General features: G+C 39.2%; 1 protein-coding gene across 3 annotated transcripts in view; it reads left to right on the top strand.

Moving 5' to 3' along the window:
• Positions 1 to 10,598, top strand: part of LOC124794892 (U4/U6 small nuclear ribonucleoprotein Prp3) — a 74,091-nt gene extending 63,493 nt beyond the window's left edge. For all 3 annotated transcript variants that reach the window (XM_047258590.1, XM_047258589.1, XM_047258591.1), the window contains exon 12: positions 10,206 to 10,598. In XM_047258590.1, coding sequence (XP_047114546.1) covers positions 10,206 to 10,358 — 153 coding nt within the window. In that variant the 3' untranslated portion in view covers positions 10,359 to 10,598. The remainder of the gene's footprint in view (positions 1 to 10,205) is intronic.
• The last annotated feature ends 350 nt before the right edge of the window (positions 10,599 to 10,948 follow it).

Below are 10,948 nucleotides of genomic sequence, written 5' to 3'. Positions count from 1 at the left end.
ATTACCAGTCTTCCCACCAGCTTGAAATCTTATCAAGATCTGCCTCTACATTTATGTAGCTTTTGTCAAATAGTATTCGTTACAGTTAAGCGCATCATCTGCAAAAGGTTATAAATATTTTCTGCGAAGTCATAGATGTACGTGTACATGCAAATTAAGGGCCATGGGACACACCTGAAATTATTACTACATCTGTTGATGAGTCTCCATTCAAGATAACGAACTGTGTCTTATTTACGAAGAAATCCTCAACTCACTCAATTTTGTTTAATATCCCATTTGATTGCAGATTCATTAATAAGCTTTCACATGGTAATGAGTCAAATGTTTTGCAGAATTAGTGTGAGATGTTGCTATAATAACTACATAATATTTATACAAAGAAGGTGCTCACCATCTTCACATACTGATTTCAGCTAGAGAGCTGTTTGTGGTGAGCCAATCAATACAATAAATTCTTAGAAAATTGCAGGGGCCAAGAGGAATGAAATGGCTGTAATTTCGTAACAAGGGAATTTAACATCCAGAGACACCTATTGGAGAAAATTAGTTACAGAATCCACAGTAGGTAATTTGGGAAGTTCAGTCACAGGCAGCAGACTCAGTCATAAGTGCCTCTGCAAAATTGTTATTGATAGACCAGCCATCCTGGCCTAGAGCAACTACCGGTATTTTCTTGTCAGATTCATTGTTCTGCCACCTGTGATGATTAATTGATTCTCTGCACATATTTGACTACTTCTGTAAGATAAAATTCCAATAATCTACAACCTGCAGTTACATTTCCAATGTTGCATGGCTCAGATTCCCCATTGTGAAGATTCAGATGGCTTACCCTTTGATGATGATACAGCCTCTTCCTCCTCGTCCAAGCACCTTTGCTTTTCCAGCTGGCTGTTATAGAAATTGACTTGCCAGCACAGCTCTCTACATAGTATCAGCACTTGAACACGATGAGCAGGTGTCTTACGGAAGTAGTGTGGCAATTGCAGCAACATCTGACATTGTGCTCAAGTAACATCTAAACAATATCAGAAATGCAGTCCCTTCTTTCACATTTTGCCAAATTTTGAAATTTCTGAAAGTATTCGTATGGAGTGTAGCCATGTATGGAAGTGAAACATGGACGATAAATAGTTTGGACAAGAAGAGAATAGAAGCTTTCGAAATGTGGTGCTACAGAAGAATGCTGAAGATTAGATGGGTAGATCACATAACTAATGAGGAAGTATTGAATAGGATTGGGGAGAAGAGAAGTTTGTGGCACAACTTGACCAGAAGAAGTGATCGGTTGGTAGGACATGTTCTGAGGCATCAAGGGATCACCAATTTAGTATTGGAGGGCAGTGTGGAGGGTAAAAATCGTAGAGGGAGACCAAGAGATGAATACTCTAAGCAGATTCAGAAGGATGTAGGTTGCAGTAGGTACTGGGAGATGAAAAAGCTTGCACAGGATAGAGTAGCATGGAGAGCTGCATCAAACCAGTCTCAGGACTGAAGACCACAACAACAACAACAACATTGTGTAGAAAAGTAGTGACGATATGAAGTCAGCAGTTGCGTGTGTGACACAGAAACTGCTAACAGATAGAAATTTGCATTTTACGATAAATGCAAATATAGTTGCACATTCTGCCTCAAAATGCAAAAATACAGAATTATCTAACAGGTGCTGTTTCATTGAAGATTGTATCTAGATGATCAGTTTCATCAGGGATAGTTTGAAATAGTTTTATTTTCTGAATTTAATTATCACAGATGTAACCAGTTTTCTGTTCATGGTATAGCATATCATCTGGTGAAGCCCAGTTTGGAATGATAATGACATAAGAACGTGATAGCAAAATAAAAAATGCACAATCACTATGATGTGTCAGTGTGCTCGATGCTCTGGTGCAGTGCCAGCTCTGGGCAGTTGAATAGTGTCTATAAGGTACATCCCATGTAATATGGTTCAGCGGCACCCTCAGCATTGCGTTTGCTTGACCCATTGCACCATTGCAGAGTTCGACTAGCGACAGGAGCTTTTAGGACGAGTCCGGTGACAAGCATACCGGTGGAGGCTGTAGTCCCTCCATTGAAGATCAGATGTGCACAACTGCTCGGCAGTTACATTGCACACATTAATAGCTTTCCTGAATATCCTAATTACCGTCTTCTTTTCCCAACCACGGCGGTTCATCTCCTGCATAGGTGGCCCAGGTCAGGGCTAATGATTGCAGTTCACGTGCGATCGCTTCTGTCTGAACTTGAGTCCTTCCCTTCCCCTCCTCTCCACGAGGTCCATTCACGTACACCTCCGTGGTGTAGCTGTAGGCTGAAGCTTTGCCTTGTTCTTTCAAGTGGCCCTAAAGACTCCGTTAACCCTGCGGCTCTCCGCTGTCACTTTCTCTCGATTCTTTAAGTGTCTGGGGCTCTGAAGTGATTTACACTGATGGTTCGATGGCTGATGGTAATGTTGGCTTCGCCTGTGTCCACAAAGGCCATATTGAACAGCATTCTTTGCCTGATGGCTGCAGTGTATTCACTGCAGAGCTGGTGGCCATATCTCGTGCTCTCCAGTATATCCGTTCATGCCCTGAGGAATCGTTTCTGCTGTGTACTGACTCCTTGAGCAGCCTACAAGCTATCGACCAGTGCTACCCTCACCATCCTTTGGTGGTGTCCATCCAGGAGTCCATCTATGCCCTGGACCGGTCCCGTCGTTCAGTGGTGTTTGTGTGGACCCCAGGACATGGCATTCCAGGCAACGAACTGGCCAAACAGTCTACGCGGAAACTGCTTCTGCAGATGGGCATCTCTGAACCTGATCTGCGTTCTGACTTACGCCGTAGGGTTTTTCAGCTTTGGGAGACGGAATGGCATAACAGTACGCACAACAAACTGTGTGTCATTAAGGAGACCTTGAATGTGTGGAAGTCTTCCATGCGGGCCTCTCGCAGGGAATCAGTTGTCCTCTGCCGGTCCCGCGTTGGCCCCACTTGGGCGAGCCACAGTTACCTCTTGCGCCGTGAAGACCCGCCTCAGTGTCGGTGCGGTGCCCGCTTGACAGTGGCCCATACTCTGGTGCACTGTCCCACTTTGACTGTATAGGGATGAAATCTTGTGTTACCGGACTCGTTGCTGCTCATTTTGTCTGACAACTCCTCATTGGCTGGTTTTTAGTTTTACATTTTATTCGTGAAGGCGGGTTTTATCATTTGATCTAAGTTTTAGCGCATGTCCTTTGTCCCTCTGTGTCCTCCACCCTAGTGCTTTTAGGGTGGAGGTTTTAATGTGTTGCAGAGTGGCTGGCTTTTCCTTTTTATTCTTGTGGCCGGCCAGCCACTGCAATCTGCTTTCTTGTTTTAATCTCTTCTGTTTCTAGCGTATGTTGTTTTCTTGTCCTCTTTTGTTCCTTGTGTTTGTTGCCTTTCCTTCGTTCTTGTGGTTTTTCCTTTCTTTCCGTTTTGTGTTATGTATCTCATCTGTTTTATTCTCACACTTATGGCATTGTTTTATTAGAGACAAGGGACTGATGACCTCCCCTCTTTTAAACTAACCAACAACCATGTAATACAACATAGTGCTCAGCTGTGATACCTAACAGCTCAGAGCAAAGAAATGTGTGCATTTGGCTGCTAGCTACAGTTCAGAAGTTAATATAATGTGAATGCATTGAACATGATAGTTTTAAGTGGCAGGTGTTTTGAACTGATGTTGCATCAAGCACTGGTAGAGGTTGGGCCTGAACTATTTCTGTTTAAGGCACTGCCAGTGTCAGCAAGCAATTTTGCAGTAGCCATTACCAAATGCTCTTTGTGCGTTGCTCATTGTTTTCTTTTCTTACTTTGAAATAAGTGAAGATACCAATTATGATCCACCACTCTTATAACACCATCTGCAACTATACTGCAAACCACCATGTCCCATTGTACCACTTATTAGGGTTTATTCCTGTTCAATTCACATATGGTGTGCGGGAAAAATTATTGTTGGAATGTATCTGTGTGTGCAGTAATTGTTCCAATCATATCTTAAAGATTCCTATTTGAGCAATATGTAGGGGTCTGTAGTTTATTCCTAGAGTAATGATTTAAAGCCAGTTCTTGGAACTTTGTTAACTTCCTCGATACAGTTTACATCTATCTTTAAGAGTCTTCCAATTCATTTCCTTCAGTATCTCTGACACACTCCCAAGGATTAACCAGACCTGTGACCATTCATGCTGTCCATCTGAATATGTTAAATATCCTTTCCACACACTTGAGTAATATTCTAGAACTGGTTGCATGAGTGATTTGTAAACAATTTTGATTGCACTTCCCCAGTATTCTACCAATGAACAGAGGTCTACCACCTACTGTACCTACTAGTGAACCTATGTGATCATTCCATTTCATATCCCCACGAAGTGCTGCACACAGGTATTTGTATGAATTGACCAATTCCAACAGTGATTCATTGATATTATAGTCATAAGATACTACCTTTTTTGAGTAGAGGGCAAAATTTTACATTTCGCCCCCTCTGGCAGTAATAATTGTAATTCATTTACAGTTGGTTGGACTGCTAGTTTATAGTGTTCAGACTAGAAACCAGACAAAACAAAACCTGTCAATGCATTTTGACCATGTCTAAATTCATCCCCTAACATGTGAATAATTTTCAGTTCTGTGTCTATACCTTGCCTTGTCAGTTCTGTCTGTACAGCATTCTACATATTCAGGTCCCAACACATAGCCAGTCTGCATTTGGCACATTGTGTGGTGTTTCTAAATGTGCTTTTAGGTGGGCCATTTTGGATGCAGTAGCACTGCTGTCAGTCGACGTTGCTACAGTGTGGCTGCAGTATGGCTGGGCAGTTTTCGCAGGTAGCTGCTGAGGGGTTGGCAGTGTTCTTCACCAAGGGTGGGAATATTTCATATAACAGGGCAATATCTCTATCCTCGTTTGAAAATGTTTTCCTCTGTCCCAACCTCTGCTTCTTACTTCTCTCACCAACAGCACTGCAGTCATAGGTATGAGTGAAAACAATACAAATTTGCTATTCTTTGAAAGATTTTTGTGTGCATTTGTATTGCCACATGTTTTGTTATTGTGAGTTTGTGGTTTACAGCAATGGAGAAGTGGACAAATAAGGAAACTGTTAATTTTATAAATGTGATTTATCCACAACCAGAGCTAAAGATTGGAATATGAAAAATCAGTTTATGATCTGTTGCCAGTGAGTTCGGAATTACGCTTGATGACACACAACCAAAAATTCCATAGTCTTCGAAGCTTAAGCCAGATGCGAACCAAAAAAATTGTGTAAAAGGAGTGAAATCATAGATGGCTCTTCATCCAAATGGTTTACATTTGATGCGGTGATGTTCATACTATCTCGAGACATACCTGAAACACATATTGATAGTGCTGGTGGATAAAAATAAAATTTTAGAAGATTGTGTTCTTATTTCGAACTTCCCTTAATGAAAGTTCATTAAATGTTCCATAAAACATTTGATCAATTCTTTTATCAAAATGATGTGGGATGAGCCAGTTTACAGGATATAAATACAAAATTAGTGTTAACATTAATGAACACATTATTATTATTATTATTATTATTATTATTATTATTATCTAAATGCACAAGCTACCAGTTTTAAAAGGAAATTTATCCATGAAGCAGGAGGAGTTGTCCAGGAGAAATGACTTTAGAGTAGATTTAAAATTTGCGTTACTGTCCGTCAGACATTTCATGTTATTGAGGAAATGTTCATATATTTCTGTTGCTGCATATTGAACTCCTTTCTGAGCCACTGATAGCTTTTATAATGGATAATACATGTCATCTTTTCCTGTAGTGCTGTAGGTGTGGACCTTACTGCTCTTGTCAAGCTGTAATGGATTATTTGTGACAAATTTCATTAGCAAATACATGTATTCTGAAAGTGCAGTTAAAATATCTGTTTCCTTGAAGAGGTACCTACGTGACATCTGTAGGTAAACACCACATATTATTCTTACTGCTCATTTTTGTACTATCATTTCTTTCTTACTAAGTGGTGAGTTACCCCAGAAAATTATTCCGTAATACATGGGTGAGTGGAAATATACAAAATATTTCAGGAGGTTAAGTTGTTTGTGTCCAAGATTAACAATTATATGGAGAGCAAAAGTAGCTGAACCCTCGAGCGGGATTGCCTACGTATAAAGTGCACCAAGCACAAATAACATTGTTTTGTACCGTTCTGTTGTCGTTATACAATTACAAGCCTGCATCTATTCCTTCATTATTGCTTCAACTAACACAGTGTTGAGCTGTGTCATTATACTCTGAGGTGAGCAGCAGACCCAGATTCCAAGCTAGCAGTACAACACCCTAAGGAGGCAATTGCCTGCGTGATTATTAGTAATCGAATAAGTGTTGGGCAGGAACTGAAATAACTGTGCTGTTTAATGCGCAAAGTGGGTCATTAATGTGTGGTAACACCTGTTCGTGGCAACTGAGTACAATGAAAGTTTATTTTATTATTGTTTAATTACACAATGATTAGCTCATCAAGTATAAGTTTATTTTATTGTTGTTTAATTAAACTGTGATTTTGCTCATACATTTGTATACTTTGGTAGCATAAAGACAGCTGTCCTTCACATGTGTACGCCCTCTCATTTTACGAAAATCAGTGCACCTGCTGGATGGTTAATAGTTTGAGAAGCTCAGTAATATTTCAGACCCTCCACCAAAGCATTAAAGTACACACTTCTGGTACCATAAGGCTTGTTGATGAATAGTGAACTTGAAAGCGGTACATTAAACTTCTGCATTAATCATAACAACTAAAAACTGATGGATTATCTCCAGTTGGGTTGTAACTTGTATACACTCTTTCATATCTGTATGGGTTTTAGAAATTCTCAGACAAACTGTTTGTATGAGATAGTCGAAATCATGTTTCAGCATTCTGCTAAAATTCAGTATCTGGTATCCAGCGTCAGGTCATTAGTTAAATTTTTTGAAGCATTCCACTTCCCTAAATAATAACAATTATTATTATTATTATTATTATTATTATTATTATTATTATTATTATTATTATTATTATATTTGCATCCTTGAAGCCTGATTCCTCTTCTTCTTTCTAACTTTGATTTCTTGTGTGGTGGAAAAGCTGTCGAGCCGCACTCACTTCCACTAGCTTGCGTTCTTTCATTTTGTGGCAATACTGTGATCCTTTGTAAACACTTCTGGCCTGGAAATATATTGCTGGGCAGTACTGGCTGGTAATGTTGTAGTCATATGGCTGCAGTGTTGCCGGACGACATTGTCAGGATATATTGTCAGAATATGCAATGTTTATGGCCCATTGTATGTGCCTTAATAAATAAAGCAAATTATTAAGTGCTGCTTGACTCTAGCACACTCAGATTCCTTCATTCACAATAAAAACAGGCGACTGTGTAACACAAAAATCATGCAAATGTGTTTGTTTCCTAGTGGTGCACTTACAAACCTGTTCTGCCAAATTCTCTTCTCTTTTTTCCAGTAAAGAATGTTAGGTAATGGGAGTGCCACTTTGCATAGAAGTTGTGTGTGCTGCTCACATTTTTTGTTTCATTATCAGAGGGAGACTAGCTGGATGGCACAGTTTGGGCCAGTTTATATCATTATCAGAAAGGGAGGATGTGTCCTCTAAGGCAGAGTTAGTGAAAATCTCACTTGCTATAGTCAGGGAGACATAGAAATTTGTTATTTTGCCACCTGTACTTGGTACCTATACTGGATATGACTATAATGTGATATACAGGGTGATTCAAAAAGAATACCACAACTTTAGGAATTTAAAACTCTGCAACGACAAAAGGCAGAGCTAAGCACTATCTGTCGGCGAATTAAGGGAGCTATAAAGTTTCATTTAGTTGTACATTTGTTCGCTTGAGGCGCTGTTGACTAGGCGTCAGCGTCAGTTGATGCTAAGATGGCGACCGCTCAACAGAAAGCTTTTTGTGTTATTGAGTACGGCAGAAGTGAATCGACGACAGTTGTTCAGCATGCATTTCGAACGAAGTATGGTGTTAAACCTCCTGATAGGTGGTGTATTAAACGTTGGTATAAACACTTTACAGAGAACGGGTGTTTGTGCAAAGGGAAAAGTTCTGGACGGCCTCCAAGAAGCCCTGATCTTACCCCCTGCGATTTTTTCTTATGGGGGTATGTTAAGGATATGGTTTTTCGGCCACCTCTCCCAGCCACCATTGATGATTTGAAACGAGAAATAACAGCAGCTATCCAAACTGTTACACCTGATATGCTGCAGAGAGTGTGGAACGAGTTGGAGTATCGGGTTGATATTGCTCGAGTGTCTGGAGGGGGCCATATTGAACATCTCTGAACTCGTTTTTGAGTGAAAAAAAATCTTTTTAAATACTCTTTGTAATGACGTACAACAGAAGGTTATATTATGTTTCTTTCATTAAATACACATTTTTAAAGTTGTGGTATTCTTTTTGAATCACCCTGTATTATGAAACACTGTAGAAGTTGACATACAGTGATTTACTGCGTACCACTGTAGAACTTGGCAGGAAACATACAGAAAAAAAATAAAAAGTCATGGAAGAATCCAAGAACTCACTTAAATTACTATATTAACACCAGATTACTTCTTTTCTTTATGCTGAGACTTATCAGTAACATGGATGACTTTCAACTATCCAGTATGTAGGTGTTATCTTCTGTCACTTGATAATGAATCTTACTAATCTTTGTTCTGTAATGTCGTAAAGTCTCTGAATGTATGTTTCAACATTAATAGTGGTTTTTACTGCTAATATGTTTTGAAGTTCCCAAACAGATGGATTCTGTTTCATGCCCAATGTTTTGATGTCTGACCCAGCAGGTTGAAGGCCAGGTGACATGCACAAATAAGACCATCACTTTGAGCAACTGACTTAGGTCACTTAAAGTATTGTGTACAAAGCTGAAATTGTCTACTAAGCCTTACCCCTGAAAACGTGATGAATCAGTCACACTGAGAAAAGTCAGAGATTGCCAAGAATTTTATTGTTTAGTACTTTTTTTATTAATACATGAATTAATTGTATAATACATCTTTCCTGCACCTCTCAGAAACTCATGACGATCCTTTGGTGGTTCTTTGCATGTTTTTCCATGTCCTCACATTTAACTGAATAGACCGGAAGCTATTTGTTTAGCAAGCGTCGTCAGTTGTGTTTACTAATGTCAGCCGCCAGTGACTAATGTGTCTCAGCTACTGGTTGTGCCTTGGATTTTAATGCAACATTTCCTGTGTTGTCTTGTTGTGATAGATACACTCAAGGCAAGCCTCATCACTGTAATTATCAACTAGTATGATATAAAATAGAGAAGAGTTTTGCACTGAAACCTAGTTGGATTCTAATGGTTTGTTAAGGCCTGATTTTTCATAAGAGACAATCGGAAAGTTTACGTTAAAGGGCTTTGCAGCAGCGTATCTGTAACATAATGCAACTCTGGCACAAATATATAAGCACTGACATCTAGGCAAGGGATTAGTGTGCATTTGTGTCTTTCAGAATGTGCATGTAGTAAATGTGGAAAAATGAACTATAGCAATGTTATTACTGAGTGTTTCCACCACATGCTATTATTCATCTCCTGGCTGCCGAAGGCAAACAACGATAGACATCCATCAGAGAATGAAGAATGTGTCTGTTGAAAACCACTATTGTGGAATTATCCACCAATTTCTGTGCTGCTGCTGCTGCTGCATAACAACACCAATCTCCCCGTTGCAAATGTCATAATGCAGAAGTTACACAAACTCAGGTGCAACACACTCGCACTCGCCCTGTAGTCCCGATCATTCATTATGTGAATATAATGCCTTCACTTCCTTAAAAGAAAAAGAGCCTTAAAGGTTCAACGATTCCTGTCAGGCGATGATGTGCAGCAGGTAGGTGCAGATTTCTTCATACAGTAGGACATGCTGTTCTTATACCTGAAGTGTCAGTGGGATGACTGCCTCATTGCTCACAGCGAGTTCACGTGATATACTGATTCTGGACAGTATGGCCTTCAAATGGAAACTTTTTGATATGGCCCTTTATGTTTATTAGTTGCTAGTACTGATGAATGTTCTTGAAATGTTAGTTCATAAAAATTATTTATTGTTTTATGTAATATGCCCATTGTTTTTCTTCTCACATAAATAACTGAATTTTTGTTTTCTTTTCAGGGAACGGTAAAACAGAGAAATTTTGGGGAAATGAAATTCAAAGTTTGTCCTAGTGAAAAACTTGCACGGGAACATTTTAAAAAACATTCTGTAGAACATTACTGGGATCTAGCATACAGTGGTGCTGTCCTAGAAGCAACAGACGATGTCTAGTCATGAGTTCTCCGGACATGTGGAGAACATATTTCACATATGTAGTTGTTACAAACTACTCTAATAGTGAAAGCAAATAAATTATTGACTATTCATAAATTCATGTGTTTTATCAAAGTGGCTCAGATTATTATTGAAAGCAGTGAAACAGTTTACTGTTCTGTTCATAAGATTTTTGTATTTGTTGAGTATATGTACATACAAAATGTATACTAAAGAATAAATTGTCAACATCGCCAATGTTATTGACATTGTCAGCATGAGGAAGTGTACATTATTTTCAGTGATAGGGTAAGGACAACTTGTGAACTGGAACAAAGAACCAAGAGTATCAAGAAGAGAGTAGCCATTAGAACATGAAGGCTTCAGTTCAAAAGAATGCTGAAAGGTGATTAATTGCATCAAAAGGAAAATTTCCTTGACAAAATTTCTGGAAGAGAGAATGACTGTCTGCTAATTACCTTGAATAGGTGAAATTGTAAGTTGTGAGTGACAAGATGTATTATCCTAGCTTTTGAAACTGTTAGTTGCTTTGTCAGGTAGGAAGAAGGGATAGGCTGGGGGAATGTTAAAAGGAGAGATATGTCAGT

Source organism: Schistocerca piceifrons, chromosome 4, assembly GCF_021461385.2.
Source record: "Schistocerca piceifrons isolate TAMUIC-IGC-003096 chromosome 4, iqSchPice1.1, whole genome shotgun sequence".
Classification (NCBI taxonomy): Eukaryota; Metazoa; Arthropoda; class Insecta; order Orthoptera; family Acrididae; genus Schistocerca; species Schistocerca piceifrons.
Note: the sequence above shows the minus strand (reverse complement) of the source record. Positions and strands in the feature narration are given on the sequence as shown.